General features: G+C 55.2%; 1 protein-coding gene across 1 annotated transcript in view; it reads right to left on the bottom strand.

The window, feature by feature from the left end:
• Positions 1-200: 200 nt before the first annotated feature.
• The window catches only part of HPSE2 (heparanase 2 (inactive)), a 106,674-nt gene continuing 90,658 nt past the window's right edge, over positions 201-16,216 (bottom strand). The window contains exons 8-12 of the mRNA XM_088169196.1: positions 13,819-13,925; positions 12,913-13,027; positions 2,216-2,361; positions 1,100-1,246; positions 201-1,025 (exon numbers count right to left, since the gene is read on the bottom strand). Coding sequence (XP_088025322.1) covers positions 860-1,025; positions 1,100-1,246; positions 2,216-2,361; positions 12,913-13,027; positions 13,819-13,925 — 681 coding nt within the window. The 3' untranslated portion in view covers positions 201-859. The remainder of the gene's footprint in view (positions 1,026-1,099; positions 1,247-2,215; positions 2,362-12,912; positions 13,028-13,818; positions 13,926-16,216) is intronic.

The following is a 16,216-nucleotide window of genomic DNA, read 5'->3' as shown; positions in this document are numbered from 1 at the left end:
GGCAGCGTGTGACTGGGGCACCGCACCGTGTGCCCACTGTACCGTGTGACCGCCGCACCACTCCCGCCCGCCCGGCTCGTCCCTGCCCGGCCCGGCCCGGCTCGGCTCGCGGTGGATAGAAGACAACGGCGCAGTTGAGAGCCCAACTTTATTACACCTCCGGTAGCGCCTGGGCACGTCGCAGCTGCTCCTGCCCGCGACACTGCCACTGTCCCGGCCAGGACACGCTCTTGGCCTGCCGCTCCGCCCCTCTCCGCTCCGGGATGTATAATTTAATTATCGACATTTCCCGCCGCGGAGCCCGAGGGGCGGCCCCCGGCGCCCCCTCCCCTCCCCTGCCCCGGCCCGCCCCGCCCGGTGCATCTCGCGGCGGGCCAGGCCGGCTGGCGGCATCCCGGCGGCAGTAGAGGGAGCTGCTTCCATGCGCTTGCTGCACCAGAGCACTGTCCGCCTCCGGGAAGAGGGTCCGGCTGCTGGAGGGGTCCTCCCGAGGGGCAGCGGGACCAGGGGGTCGGGGAGGGTGTCCGTCTCGGGATAACCGGGGCTCAGCACCCCAACTCTCCCTGCAGCCAGTGGGCACCAGAGCCCGGGTGCTTCTCGCAGCTCACAGGACGGAGGGTGGCAGGCCCTGCAAACTTGCTGTCGCGCTGCTCTGGCGGGATGGTGGCCAGGGCTCTGCGGTCACAGGGCAGGAGCGGTGCCAAAGTGGAGGACATCCTGGGGGTGAGGATGAGAGCATGGCGTGGAGCTGCCCGGCACGATCCCACGACGAGGCTGCGTGGGCTGCCAAGGAGGCAGCGTGACCTGGGCAGTGCACAGGGGCAGGAGTGGGGCTGGCGAGTCCATTGTGGGCCGCAGGTTATCGGTACCGACAGGCCAGTGCGTTCACATTCTTCACCACGTAGAAGCTCATAGTCAGCGGGGGGATGACCAGGGTGCGGCCGGCCCGCAGCGGGCGAGGCTTCAGCTCGGGGAGAGTCCCGTCATCCACCATGGCCAGCGGCTGCCCGTTGAGCTGGACCGACCTGTGGGACCAGGAGAGAGTCAGCGCAGTGGCAACTGAGGATGGGACAGTCCCAGCCACCAGCATCCAACTTACTTGGAGTGGAGCCCGTCCTTGCCATAGGGCTGCAGCAGGTACTGGTGGACAATCTTATCCCGCAGCGTCCCTGCCAGCTTGATTTTCTTCCGGGAGCGATGCAGGTTGATGATGTAAAGGGTGATGGATCCCCGGACATAGTTGTGACTGCAAAGGGGAGAGTGGGAGATGAGGGCTACACTGCCATGTCCCCAGGGAGCATCGCCTCCAAGAAGGGGTTTGGGGGGGTGTCTGCAAGAACTGGCCTCGCGCAGACATCCAGATTCACTATCCTGCTGACCCTTCACAGGGAAATGCCACCTTCCCATCGTGAAGCATGGCTCTGTGGAGACACCTTTCAACCCCCCTCCTTCAGCCAGCAGTGACACGGCACAAGAGGATGCTGCCACGGTGTCCAGACTGGGGGTGGCGAAGGACAGAGTGTCAGTCCCAGGAGAGCCTCCCCTCCCTCCCAACCTTGCAAGGAGGAGGCTGAGAACGGAGGGGAGCTCTGTGCGTGAGTGGCGTCTGCCCCCACCACCCCAGGCACCTGACAGACAGGTCCAGACACTGATCCTCTGTCCCTGCCGAATCAGGCAGCCCCAAACAAAGGCTAAAAAGCACTTTGCACCTGTCAGTTACTGGACAAGGTTTCCTACCGAGCTGGAGGCATGTTGAAAGCATCTGGACTGTGTAAAGAAACAGTCTCTCCTCCTCCACAATAGCAACTTGTGTCCGCGGAGGAGGTGGCCGCCCCCCTGGCTCGCCGAGGTACTTTCAAAGACCTTATCAGCGAAACAATAACCAGGCCAGGCTCCCCGGCAGCGCGGCCCGGCGGGTAACCCGACCGACCGGGGCCCCTCGTGTGAAATCCACTCCCTTGATCTCTGCTGCCCAGGCTGCCCGGAGGCCACTGCACCGGCCCCACCCGGCCCCGTTCCCAGGCGCGGGCTTGCCACGACTTTCATCGGCGGCATCCCAGGCCATTCCTGCACTCTTCCTTCACTGTGACATTGGCCAGAGCAGCACCCGAGTGAATATTCTGGGAAACCAACCTGCCTCAGCATGTCCTTGTTGGTCTCCTGGGGATACCACTTATCCCACCCTGTAATCTTCAGCCTTCCTTGCTGCACTTACTTGTGGTAGCTGGTGCAGTGGGCATAAATCCGGAGCTTGTCGCGAATGACTCTGCCGGGCCGGGGCTTCCTCTGGAGACCGGCCACGTGGATCGCCAGCACCTTGGGACCAATGAGGCGCTTGTAAAGCAGGGACAGCCAGTAGTCCTGGGGGGCAGAGGGGACAGTCAGCAGCACAACAGCCCCCCCTACTCACAGAGGGCGTGGCCAGGAAAGGCTGGCTCCCCTGCTTGCAGCCTAGCAAAATTTTGGCTGTTGGGGTGAAAGTGTTGTGTGCCAGATGTCTGCTTTGGGATGAGTTTTTTTTTGTGCAGTCCAAGCCATAATGGCATGAATGTTTCCAGGAAAGAGATCCAGGGAGGAATACATTGCCCATACTGAGAGACACGGGTACAATCTAAAGGAGCTCAGATCTTGGCTAGGTTGCAGAGCCTGGGGAGCAGCATGGGCACGTCCACACTTACCCATGGACTAACACATAGCCATGCTGTGGACCTGCACACCAGCTCCAGATGATGCACACAGGGGGGTGATGTCTGTGGAGCAGGCTCTTCCCCCACTCTCTACACAGAGCTGGAGCACATCAGAACTCTGCCCTGCTCTTTGTTCATGGCACACTGGCTTTTGGGACCGCTGAGGGTGCTCAGCTTCCCAGAGGTATTTCTCCCATTTTAGAGCCTCCTGTGGAGCATGGGGAAGCCAAGCACTCAAGAAAGAGGAAATGCTCAGACTCTACACACATACATAAATGATGCAGCCTTAATTAAGTCACCACACAGTATTTTTCCCGCAGGGCATAGCCTCACACAGCACACAGGATGGGCCTCAAGCCCCGGGGAGGGAGGTGAGGCTGTGTGGTGACGGAGGCTGCTGCGGCAGGGCCCCCCACTCATCCGCTGCAGAAGCTGGGAGGTGTGTGGTAAATGAAGCAGGGTTGTGGGAAGGGAAAGGGCAGGCTCAGACCCTCGCCTCCTGTTCTGCAGGATGGGGCTCTGGCCCCGCTGCTGCTCCAGGCACAGCAGGTGATGCTGGGGAGATGGAGCCTCTCGCCCTGCTTCTCTGAGTGCTGCCTGTGGGTGCTCAGTCATCTTCACGCACATAAACACCCTCTGAACATCCCAGACTGGATGTCCTAGAGGGACTATGTGCCCCAGGGCAATAGGGATGATCCCCCTTCCCTGCTGGCAATATCAAATGTCCAGCAGTGATGGTCACACTAGCACCAGGGGCTGCTCTGCCTGTCAGGGCTGACCTGCATTGTGAGGAGGAAATGAGTGCTGAACAAGCATCCTGTGGCTCTGCACAGTGCCTGGGAAGGGCCAGGAAAGCCCTACATGGTCAGGACAGTGTGATGAAGGGGTCTTGCATCCCAGAAGGGTGTGTGGTTGGGAATGGAGTCTCCAGGCCCCCAGGATTCAGGGCAGAATGGGTGAGTGGATGTGCAGATATCTCATATAGACTCAGTTATCCATCCTGTGCATGGGGAGCCCTCACACAGCCCATTGTTAACATGCATTTTGGGTAAAGAGGTCAGCATATAAAACCAAGCAGTGGGGCACCAGTGACCAGCACAAGGTGAAAACCCAGCAGCTAGATTGAAGTGCCAGCCCCATGCTCTTTCCAGTTCAGCAGAAGCTGATCTGTTCCATCAGCACTTAGCTGGTCTGCCAAAGGGAGATCCAGACACACTTCTCACTTTCTGGGCAAGATTTTGGCATAATGCTGGAGGAAAAGCACCCTTTTGTTCTCCTCTTGCTACTCCCAGCCAAAACCACAGGGCTTTGCGCCACACCAGCCTGGTAAGTGCTTCCTCTGGAAACTCTGGGCCCCAAAGGAGATGGGAGCGTGAAGGGAGGCTTGAGTAGCCTGAGACAGCTCAGCCACAAGGCCAGAGCTCCCAGGGAGAACGAGCTGCAGCTGTGCAATGCTGGTTATGTGGTCTGTCAATGAGGCCATGCCTCTGGCCCTGACCCTGCTGGATGGTCAGGCTGCTTTGCAGTCTGAGGATGTCCCTGCCTGCACTGAGATTTTGTGGGAAGCAGTGCCAGCCTATGCTGCTCAGGCTCATAGCAGGCAGGAGAAACAGTACTGCTGTCTCTCTGGCGAGCCACCCTGATTAGCAGAGTCATTAGATGAGTAACTACTTGAGTTTGCAGTGAGAACAAAGAAAAGCACAAACTTCAGTGTTTAGCTCCATGGTCATGAGTTAAAACCAAGTTTGGTGTCCTGAGCTACCAGTCAGTTCAGGCTTTTAGGTCTTTTCTCCTGAGGTTTCTCACCTCCTCTCCTCTCCACTGATGAGATGCTGCTTTCACCCACAAATTACGGGAGTGATAGAAGCCACACTCTGTGTCTGCCTTCAGAATTTCCATATGGATCTCAAGAGCTGTTCTGCTCAGGGCTCTCAGTGGTCTTGCCTCCATGGCGAGCTGGCACCAGCAATCCCAGCCTCCAGCTGAGCACTCACCTCTCTGCGCTGGGTGGTCCCCAGGGATTTGCTGCTTTGACATCAGTGCCCTCCATTCTCAAGGCTCAGTAGCAGCAAGGTTTGTAATGTGGGGGTCCTGGAAGCCTGCCCAGCCCCATGACCTGCCTCAGCTGCTGCCAAATTTCACATCTCAGCACATGCTCTTCCCAAGAATGCTCTGAATAACCCTGCAGAGCTGGGAACATTAAGCCCCAGGCTCCTGCCATGATAGCTCATGGGCAGAGCTGTGCCATTCAGCATCTCCCAAGCTGGGCACAAGGACGGATGATCGTCTCTCTGAAAAGTGTTGGCTATGTTGTGTGAGCTTCTGGTGCAGCTAAGGGTACACAGCTTTTCTGAGAAAAACCTTGCAGGTGCCGTGGGATGGGTAAGACAGTCAGCAGTGATTTAGGGTGAGCTATTCTGCAAAGTATGAGGTGATCACGGCTGAGTGTGCAATATTTCAGCACAGTCAACGTCTCCAGGGCAGTGTGGGGACCACTGTGTTGCTTCAACATCTGCAGGAGGTGAGGGGAGAGCAATGCTTTTACCTTGCCTTGCTGGCAAAGCTAGCTCCAAAGTCTCAGTTTCAAGAAGGATGTGAAAATACTAAAGAGAGTTCAAAGGAGGGCCAGAAAAATGACCTGGGGCTGAAAAAGGAGTGCCAGCACTGGCCTTAAGGCACTTGAGCTCTTCAGCTCACTGCAGGGAAGCACTGAAGACAGCTGCAGCTTTTCTCATCATCCCAAATCCACTGGTCTGAGGGGCCAAAATCATGTTATTTGCAATGAATTACCAGGAGCTGGTGACATCAAGCACTTGGATGATGAATTACACACACACACACATACCTAGCATGACTGAAACAAACCTGCTGAGGGCGGACACTTTTCCCAGCTGGTGCTTCAGGGCTGCTCCTCCCACTGGCATGAGTGAACCCCAGCCATAATCATGCCAGGGCTGATGGGCTTCTGCAGCTACCAGCTCCTGTTCAAATGGGACGAGCTTGGGATATAGTTGCTTTTGAAACCCAGCTTGGCTGCAACCAGAGTGGCTTTTCCACTGGTCAGTGACCTCTTTCTCAGCCCCTGACAGCAGCTGACACCTGCTCCCATGTGGCACACTCTGTGCAAGCAAGTTCTCCAGGCTGACAGTGCCCACATACCCCTTGCAAAGACGTGCAGTGGGGTGCTGGACACCCTGTCAGGGGCAGCCTCAGCCATGTCCAGGGAGACAGGTTGCTCCAACCAGTGCAACTGCAGAAAGGATTTGTCTTTTGGAGTCACAGAAGCCTCCAAAAGGGCTGAGCCAGCAGTACAGCTATAGCAGTAAAGGAAGGATAGCAGAGAGGAATCTGGTTTGTTATTATGGGATTCCCGTGGGAATCGAGGGATCTTTCTTGGTTTAATTACTTTGCAGACCCATCAAGCAGTACTGCAGGTGAGGAGCACCTGAAGGTAGAGCCTTCCTGTGCTTCAGGAGATCTTCTGTCTGAGACCTCTGATTTGTGGGCAGGAGGGGTGCTTATGTGCAGTGAGCTGATGTGCTGAGCTTAGGGAGCCTCATCTTCCCAGCCCCGTGGGGCCAGTGAAAATGTACAAGCTTTCCACTAGAGAGGGAAAGCCCAGGGGGTCCTACTTGATCTCTTTGCACATTTTACTTCATTGCAGAACTTTTAGACTTTGTTCTCTCCTAGAGGGAGCAAAGCAGCTCTGCTGCCACCTGATTTTGTTCAGCTCTGTGTTCTCCATGTGTGAGAAGACTTTTCCATAACCAGAAAGCCAGAGTAAAAGAGCCATAGCCCTTCAGTCTCCTGGGGACTGTAACCAGCAAAGGCAGCTGAGTTTCAAACAAGCAGGCTGTGAGCCCATGGTGCACAACCTCTTCTGGCTAGGGCTGCCAGAGCATGGCTTTTATGTTCCTAAGTCACCAGCAGCATCAGCTGGCTGCTGCTCACCCTATTCTGCTTCTTATTGCTTCTTCCTGCCCAAGTTCTTCCCCTGTGCCTTAGATACACTCGAGTTTCAGCAGCCTGTTACAGACAGCTCCATTCTTGCACCTTCATCTGCATTTTTCTACAGTCCAAGCAAGCTGTGTGGAGATAAGGACTGGCTGGTCTGAGCATCACAGGACAGAGGGCTTTGCTATTTTATCCCTTCGTTGAGCCTGATGGCTTGTTTTGGACAAAAGCATCTTACAGAAAAGTAGTGATTGTGAAGACTTGGAGGGATGGAGAAGCTGCCACTTCCCAGGGAGCATGTTCCAGCAGTTACATATCTGCACTGTTAAAAATCCCACTCCTTATTTTTGTCTTGAATTTGTCTGGCTTCAGCTTCCAACCAGTGGTGCTTGTTCTTTCTTTTTCCACTAGATTAAAGAGATTCTCAGCATCCAAAGCTTTCTCCCTGCGGAGGTCCTTACATCCTGTTCAAGCCATAGCTGCTTGTTCCTCCAGCAAGGCTGGATAATGCTGCTTTTAACATTATCCCGAGTTTTATGTGCTTCTTAAGTGGGAGTTCAAGGTTTTCTCAGCCAAACCCTTTGCAAGGTCCTGTGAACAAGAGGAGTGGGGCAGAACCTCATCTTGAAGGGAACAACATTTTCTATCAAAATCATCAGCTTCAGACACTAATGCTGCCCTCACGAACTCTCTTGCCCCCACCCTCAGGGACATGATCTGTTTGCTGTTTCATGTGTGCCCTCTCCTTGTGTGGAGGTTCTGGAGAACTAAGCAGTCTCCTACAACATTTGCTGTATTGGGGAGTCTGTGAGTGAGCACCACAGGGGACACTCCAGAGATGGTCTAGGAATGGGGGGCAAGGCTCCTTCTAACCCCAAACAAGGGGGTTTTAAATAGACTGACCTGCCAGAGGCTGGTGGCACCAGCAGCAGCAGGAGAGGAGGAGGCAGCACACAGAGATGCTGCAGCAAAGTGGCCCCTTGCCTCCTCCCTCTGCTCTGTTCCTCCTGGGCAGGACAGACCTTTGCTTTGATCCAGACACCTCCACCTATGAAAGGAATGGCCGAGCTGACCAATCCCTTTCTTGCTGAGGCCATGTCCCAGCAGGTGCCCCGCCACCAGTCCTCTGAAGCTGCTGACATCCCTGCCCGGGCAGCTGTTGCTGATCCTCTTCCTTCCTGCTCTAACGGCTGCAAACACTTCATCTCACACCACTCTTTCCTGTGTTGCCTTATGCCTTTACATCTTCCTGCAGCTTTCTCCTCAAGCCAGTGGTCTACAGCAGAATTCCTACTGTGGGAGCAGCAGCCACAGGAATTGCTGCCAGGCGTCAGTGGCAATAAGGGGACAGCCTGCCCAGAAAACAGGAAAGTGGTGAGTAGGACGTGACACCTGCCTACTGCCCACCACAGCCTGGCTCCAGCCAGTGGCCTCCTCACCTTCTTGGGATCTGAGCAGATGGAGGAAGAGCCAAATCTCTCTTTTGTCATCACCTCTCCCTAACAGGGTCCAGGCAATGCAGGCTACAGGAAGGGAGCGGAGTTGCCAGATCAGAGGGCTTGGAAACCAAACGCAATTTTTCTGTTTCCTGTTCTTCCAGAACACCAATCCACTCTGGGAATGGTCTTTCTGTCCCACCTCATCCACAGCCCTGGGCTGGCTCTGTGACCAAGCTGGGCAGCTTTAGCACTAGCATCATGCCTCTGGGAGATGTGAGCCGTGGCTGTGTCCTTCCTTCCAAGACCAAGCTGCTGCTGCCAGTGCCAGATGGAGTTTGTCTCTGCCCCAGACTCCAATGCAGGAGGAACAGACCAGCTCCAGCTCTGCACATGTCTTGCAGCTCCAATGGGTGGGTGCCAGAGCTGCTAGTAACAGCATGGCTTTGATCCATTTAAGATTCCATGCATATGCACTTCAGAGACCTTTTTTCTGGTGCACCAAGAGGGAAAGGCCCCTTAACCCACTGTGACAGCAAGCAGAGTTGAGCTGTTTTAAATCTGTCTCCTTGTTCACAGATACAACAATCCTCAGAGCTAACCTGGAACTCCTGGAAGGAGAGAGGATGCAGACAGCAGACAATGCCTCAGCCCTTGAGACATGATAGAAAGGACAAGGTGGTGGAACGGATGCTCTGCTCAAACCTGCTCCAGACAGTTGTGCCAAGGCTCGCTGGGAGACTTCCACAGGACACCATTTCCACTTTGCCCCTCAGCAGACCATGCTTTACCTTGACATCTCATGGGAGAGCTTTTCCCCCACGCAGACCTGAACTGCCCGAGATTTCATGCCTCCCATCTGTGGCCAGAGCAAACATCCTTTAACAACGGTTCCTGCCAATCCTTGCTTCTCCCACCCCTTCCCTGTCTGCAGGCATCACTCCCACCAGAGTCAGTGCTCCAGCGTGCAGGGCAGATGGGGGTGCCAGACACCAGCGCAGCACATTTATCGTCACCAGGAACAGCTGTATGTGTGTGCAAGCTCCACTGAACCTGCTCCCTCTCCCCACCCTCCGTCACGCCCAGATTTGGGACCGTGACTCTACCTGCCTGGCACGCTGCAGTCCGACCTGACCACCCTGTCCTAGACAGTGACCTGCAGCCGAGGGTCCCCGCGGGGGGAGCAGCAGCCACAGTCCCGCTCTGGCAGCTGGGGCGGTGACTCGGTGGTGGATGTACAGATGGCGGGATGCAGCAGCAGGGCTGAGTTCCGCTGAACCCCCAGGTGGGCATGGGTACAGGTGGGAGAGCACCAGCCCGCGCACCCTGGCCCGGGGTGGATCCCCTCGGGTGCAGCGCAGGGACGGGACAGGGACCGGCTGGGGAGGCTGGGACCTTCAGCTGCAGTTAGCAGCGCCTCCTGCCAAGCCAGCTCCGCTAATGAGAGCACCGGGGAGCGTGTACGTGCAGCCGGAGGGAGTGGAGCCGGGACACCCGCTCCCGGCTCCTGGCACCTCACCGGAGGGTCCCTTGCCTCCTTGGACCTGGAAACTGGGGGGCCCAACCCATTCCCTAATGCAGAGCTGCCCGGGACAGATCAGACAGGCCCTATGAGCCCAGGGTCCTCCCTCCTCCAGGACAGACAGTAATGTTCTTTCCCATTGAGTTCTCCTCAGTGCCTTTGGGCAAAGCCAAGGAGGTGAAAAATCACCCGCAGCATCCAAGCATCTGATCACAGCACCATTGGGCACAGACCTTTGTACTGCTGTGATGCTTTCTCAAGGACGCCATCAATTCACAGACAATATCATATTGTCTTCTACCACCACAGCTGAGCAGGCAGCCCCTGCTGTCGATTCACCCTTGATCCCTCCAGGACTTTCTCATCTTGCATGTGAAGCTTATATGCAGAAAAAAAATTTGTGTGTCTACCAAACTCTGTATCTCCCCGCCCATAATCGTTAGAGGAAGGTCCATGAGGAGCCACAGGAAATGGAAGTCGGTTTACAGCTTTGGCTTTTCCATGGGGTTTGTGTTCCTCAAGCCCTGCCTAGAAATATGCCCAAATTTTTTCTCTGCATAGATATAACCTTACAGCATTGCACATTAAAGGAGCAGAAATCAATACCAAGGATGGATAAAAAAAGGTGAGTACCACGTGAAAGAGCATTGAAAAACGTCTTTAGCATTCTGTAAGAATCTGAAGAGAAATCTCACGCCTGCCTGGAGTGAAATAAATGTATTGCTTCCCTCTGGACTGTTTCAGAGAGATATTAAGGAAAGAGAGATAGAGTATGTACGTTGCATACCTGAAATGATCCTAGAGGTACTAAACGCTGGATCAGCATTTCAAAGGCACTGCCCTGTGAAGAGTGAATATTGGTGCTGCTCCTGCCCTCCTTCCCCCCACTCCTTACTCCCACACATGTACAGGTTTAAGTGCAAGCAGGCAGAGTGATGTACCTGCAAAAGGCTTTATTTGAAGGGCTTCTCTGACTATTATACAGCTGACTGCCCCAATCACTCACGAAGAAAAAGCACTCCAACCATACATGAAAATGTTATCTCAAAAATAACAAGGCAGTAAAACACTTGAGCTCAAAGGGAGAGTGGACAGGCAATTCTGGCAACAAGGATGGGCATTCAAGCTGCCCTTCCATGGGTGAAGGACCTGGAGGGGCACACAATGGCCATGTCTCTTGCAAGATGTCCCAAAAGACACAAGATGCTGCTTAGCTCATGAATCAGCTGTGTGTGGGAAGCCCAGCAGAGATGTGAGCACCTTCCCAGTTTCACTGTGAAGCTTCGGTGCCCGTGGGCCACACTGCTGCCCCGTGAGACCATCCTTGTATTGGAGAAGCAGGCATCAGCAGTGGCAGGGGAGGAGAAGGAGGTGCAAAGACTGCTATGGGGAGCCCAGCCCTGGCTCGCAGCTCCCTGAGGAGCTTCCAGCTGGAGCTGTGATTGATGCCGTGCTGGTGCAGCCCTTCTCTCAGCAGGCAGCTGAGAGCTGCCTCACGCCCAGCCGGCGTGCGGAACCCTCTTTGTCATGGCAGCTAATGAGCAGATTGTATTTCACAGCGCCGCGGCCCCGCGCAGGTACAGCCAGCGCCTTTTATCTTCCTGATAGCTCCCACGGGAACACAGCAGCTGCTATCCCGGAGCAGGTCACGGCCCGGTCTTGCTGGGCTTTACGGTGTTTGCAGCTTTTAAACCCTTTGTCGGTTTTCACCCTGGCTCTTTTATAGCACAGGAATGGAAGGAAAGGGGTTGTGGAAGCACTCGCCAGAGTTTGTGCAGGAGAACAGTGGTGGGATGTGGGATCAGTGCTGAAGCACATGGGAGAGCGAGGAAACAATCATGACAGCGATTGGCATCTCACTATTGAGAGACTTATCTTTAAAACAACAGCAAAATCCAAGTTAAAGACTTCCATTGTGTTTAACAGCCTGGGGTTTATTCCTCTAACTTCTTCCCTGGCTTTAATCCCATTCTGAACTGCACTGCTTCTCCAGCTGCTCTGGAGATGCTGCCCTGCTGTGTCAAGAGAGTTGGTCATGGGCCACCCTCTGACCCACCGTGACAGGAGAGATGGCCATGGGCCACCCTCTGCCCCACTGTGCCAGGAGAGGTGGTCATGGGCCACCCTCTGACCTGCTGTGCCCAGCCACAGCCATCTGCTACCCTCGTGCACCCAGCAGGCAGGAGCTGGCCTGCATCCATCCAGCTGGGGGCCCTGAACCCCTGGGTAAGGGAATGATGTGGCTTAGTCAGGGAAATTGGCTCTTCAGGAGAAATCCATCAAGTGCTAGCTGCAAGCTCAGGTTCATCTCAAACAAAGCTCAAAGCCCCCCAGGCTCCCCCCATGGGCCCCCAGAGCTGGTAGGTATGCTTGCTGGAAGGCTGCATATGGGAGCAGACCAAGGTGCCCCAGGAGACACTCAGAGCAGCACAGGCATGGACCATGCTCTCCTGCTCACTGGTTTGCTCTTTGGAGCCAGCCTGATGCTCAGGCATGCTGTTGCAGGGATGCTGTTTTCATTCCCTGAGTAGGCAGAGCTGACTGAGATGCAGCTCCCTCAGACTTTGCTCTCCTGCAGCCACCCCTGAGATCCCAGCACAGCATCAAGGGCAGGCTCACAGTGTCAGGGTTGTGCACATCTCCAACAGGGATCTCCAGCCTGCTGGCAGTGTCTGCTGGGTCATGGACCGAGAAATCCCTTCTAGGAGAGATGCAGAGCATCCAGCTGCTCTGCCAGGCTCTCTGCTTCCAAGGCAGTATATTTAGTAACCCCTGAAGGAAACAGAAACCTGCTACTTTTAACCGGATTTTTCATATGGTTTCCTTATCAGCACCATGTGTTCTGGGAGTTCCCCTCTGCCCAGGTGTTTCTGAAGTGTGAGGGATGTTGTGGGGCAGTGATGAAATCCACTGCTCACTGTGAAGCTTTCACCTTGGTTTCTAGAAATCTGAAATCAGGTGCTGAAGATCCAGCCTGGCTTCCCCTGGGCCAGCTCAACACAAGTGGTCCAGCTGCCCGCCCCATCCATCCCTCCAACTCGCCAGCCTGCCCTGGTACCCCTCAGTGGTACCAGCCTCCCTCCTACGCTACCAACCCTGGGGCATTAGATGGAATTCCAGCTACAGAGGTATAGCTCTCCCATCTGCCTCCAACATGTTGCACTTGACATGAACTAACATCTTCTATTAACACTGCAGGAACAGATCTGGAAAATTCATTTTCCAGCAGAGCTCAGAGAGGCCAAAAGGAGAGAATCCCCCCAAGTATGCAAGGAGAAGCCAGCACCAGCATGACATCCCTGGGCAGACCTACCGGTAAGGGGTTGAAGTTCTGGTCCACCAAGTGGTTGTGGCCGTGGTCAAGGAAGGAATGCCGCACCACCACGTCGATGCCCTGGCTGGCCAGCAAGCCCAGCGTGTTCAGCCACCTGGGGACAGAGGGAACAGAGCCAGGGTACCATTGGTGGGGGCACCATGGAGGGAACACTATGGGAGGACTGCCTGGTCCCAGTGGCATACCTGCTCTCATGCATCCGACCTGATCCCTGCTCCAGCACCTGAGCTGAAGCTACCAGATGGTTTTGTGAGCTGGGCATTAACTGGCTCCCACTATCCCTGCCCCAGCAAGTCTGCATGTCTCTTCCCCTGCCCCAGCTGTGCCCAACTTGCACATCCGAAACCTGTGCCTGAGCCCCTGTGTGCACCCCAATATCTCAGCCCTCTGCCCAGAGCCTGGGGTGCTCCCCCAACCTGCCAGCACTCTGCACCCTCTGTCTGAGCAGGGTGGACCAGACTTTTGCCTGTCTTCCCACACTCTCTGGACAAGATCTTCAACTATCACAGACCTGATAGCCCAGGCATGTCCCTGTGCTCCCCAGTAAAGCTTAGATAATCTTCCTCCATCTCTCGTGACCACAACCAGCTCTGAAGATGTGGCTTTGCAGCAGGATGCCCAGGCCACAGAGTTGTGAGAGTGGACAAGCCCCAGGAGCCAGGAATGGTTGTAGCTTCAAAGGAAAGAAACTGGAAAGCAGAGCTGAGGAGGGGTAATAGGTATGAAATGTAGAAATTAACAATACTCAGGCTGCCAGGGAGTCCTGAGGGGGGTCTCTGGGCCTGGAGCTTGCCCTTTTTCAGCTGCAGTGTCTTTGCAGCACCTCAGCCTGCAGACCCCATGGAGGTGGCAGTGCCCTGGTGCTGGCAAGCCAGTGTCACTCACAGGAACCCAGCTGCATATGAATCGGAGAGGTTGTTCATGCCTCCTGCTGAGGTCATGCCAACGCCTTCCAGCCAGATCTTCTTCCCTGGTGTGTACGTGTTCACTACCTGCATGAGAGACAAAAGCAACCAAAATTACTCTGGTGAAACTGTGATTTAAAGCCAAGGCATATATCTCTTATTTCATGGGAAGACTCATGGAGACCTTTGGTGATGGTGCTGCTGGACAGTCAGTGCCTGCCTGGCCATGGCATGTCACTCTGTGTCTTTACCTTGGCTGTGTGCTGGACGCTGTTCCTCACTCTTTCCTACCACTGCCACACATCCACTTGCATCTTCTGGAGCTGCTCCCAAACGTACTCTCACGTTCCCAGTCCCAGATCCTGCTCTTCCCCCGTGGTCTCCCGAAGCATTCTGTCCCACAGACTGCCCTCTCATGTCACCTTAGCTCTCCATACCCCCTTCCAAGGTGGCTCCAGCCATCGGGAGCCCCTGAGCCCCAGTGGCTCTGCAGTGTGGGAGCACTGGGCCACACACTGGAGCCCCATGGATTAAAAGTGGGTGGGCACTCAAGGAGAAAGCAGTGGGATTCCTCCTGTCACAGGTGGGACATGCAGGTCTGAGAATGCTGGCTCACCCCTTACCAGTGCAGACTGGCAGTGACACTGACACCTGTGAGATGCCAGATGGGACAGGAGGGCTCAGATGGCCAGAGCTGTCCTCTCCCAGCCTGAGCAACCTTCGGCACCACACCCTGTCCCCTCTCCTGCAATCCCACTTCTCCAGGCTGGGTGACAAGCTCCCAAGACCAGATGTCTGCAAACCCAGCGGCCCCAGGAACGCTCTGCGCAGCCTGATGGATCCTGCCCCATTAGTGAGGAGCGCTGGAATGTGCTGGATGGACTGGGATCCCTCAAAGATGTTAAATACGCCAGCTCTGGCTGCCTCCCACTCACAGCCTGTGAGAGTCCACAACCCTGACTGAAGCCCCAGAGGTGCTGGCATCCTGCCTGTAATTATCTAAGCCCGCCACCTTCCCCGGTCGGAGAGGAAGCAATAAAACAGGGAAGTGGACAAGTCCAGCTGCTCTAATCAGCCCCGGCAGGATGCACGGACTCAGAGCCAAGCTGGAGGCTATTAGCACCCAGTGCTGTGCTTTTGCTCAGCCACACTGGCATTCCCAGGAGAGCCTTCCCCAGCCCTGCCCTGTGCACACCAAATTCTGTCACATGGGTGTGAGGACATCTCCTAAACTGCACCAAGGGCATCTCCTTGCTGCTTCTGATCTGGGAATGGATGGAGTCCCACATCATTCCCAGCAGGTTCCAACCTGCAGCAGAGGTGGGACACGTCACCACTTTTGGCAGGGCATTATACCCATGGGGGCTGGGTCAGCTGGTGTCTCTTGCTTGCCCCACAGTGATTCCACTGGCCACTGTGCCACGCCTCTCCCACAGCAGGAGTATCATCCACATACATGGATGACTCCCAGCTTGTGCCAGAGGGCTCAGCAAGCAGCTTCTCTCCTCCAGCTCTGCTGCATTGACCCTCTCATCCCTTTCCCAGGGCCTCTTTGAATTGTTTACTCATTCTATGGTTTCTCCCTGCAGGAATTACAAGTGAGACATTGTGGTGAGTGGTAAGATTTGAAAACCTAGACAAGACAGATGGATAGATATCTCCTCTGGTCCCTAAGGCCTTTTTCACTCACTAGGTGTTCCTTATGTCTTCCAGGACTGACAGCTGAGTGTGTCAGTCTCAGCCCTGGCCCCTCTATCAGCCAAAGCAAGGGGACCCTGCAAAGCTCCTGTCATGTATCTCATTGTTAGAGATGTGAGCTGGGTCCCCTGGACAGAGAGGAAAGGAGCACTCATGAGCCAGGCAGAGCCATGGACTCTGACACCACAAGCCAGCAACAGCTGGGTTTTTTGACATAGTCAAAACATGATCATTGGGAAAAAGACACTGGTTCATAATGGTCACAATTCTCCACCAGTGAGAATCACTCTGGGGATGCAACTGTCACTACTTTGCAAGGAACATTTCCTGGCACTGTGAGCATGTGGGGCAAGATGCGGCAGTAGGAACCCCCTTCTGAGCAGCCATGGCACCAGCCGTGCTCAGGAAAGTTTGGTACCACCTGGCTGATCGTTCCTCTCCATGTTCTGGTGAGCAAGTTCAGTTTCACAGTCATTAGATGCTTCTCTCTTCAAGAACAGACAGATGGGAACCTCAAGCCAGTCAGCTGCTTTAAGCAGGCCTTTGCATGGTCTTTGCTCCTGCCCTGCGCATCCAGCCTGTGTCCCAGCACACCTGCACAGCCCACGTGTGCTGCAGCCTGTGGCCACTTCCCTCAAACCCACAGCACATCCCACCCTGGGGCCAGGCTTTGTGCTGCC

This window comes from Sturnus vulgaris, chromosome 8 (genome assembly GCF_052056855.1).
Source record: "Sturnus vulgaris isolate bStuVul1 chromosome 8, bStuVul1.hap1, whole genome shotgun sequence".
Taxonomy (NCBI): domain Eukaryota; kingdom Metazoa; phylum Chordata; class Aves; order Passeriformes; family Sturnidae; genus Sturnus; species Sturnus vulgaris.
Note: the sequence above shows the minus strand (reverse complement) of the source record. Positions and strands in the feature narration are given on the sequence as shown.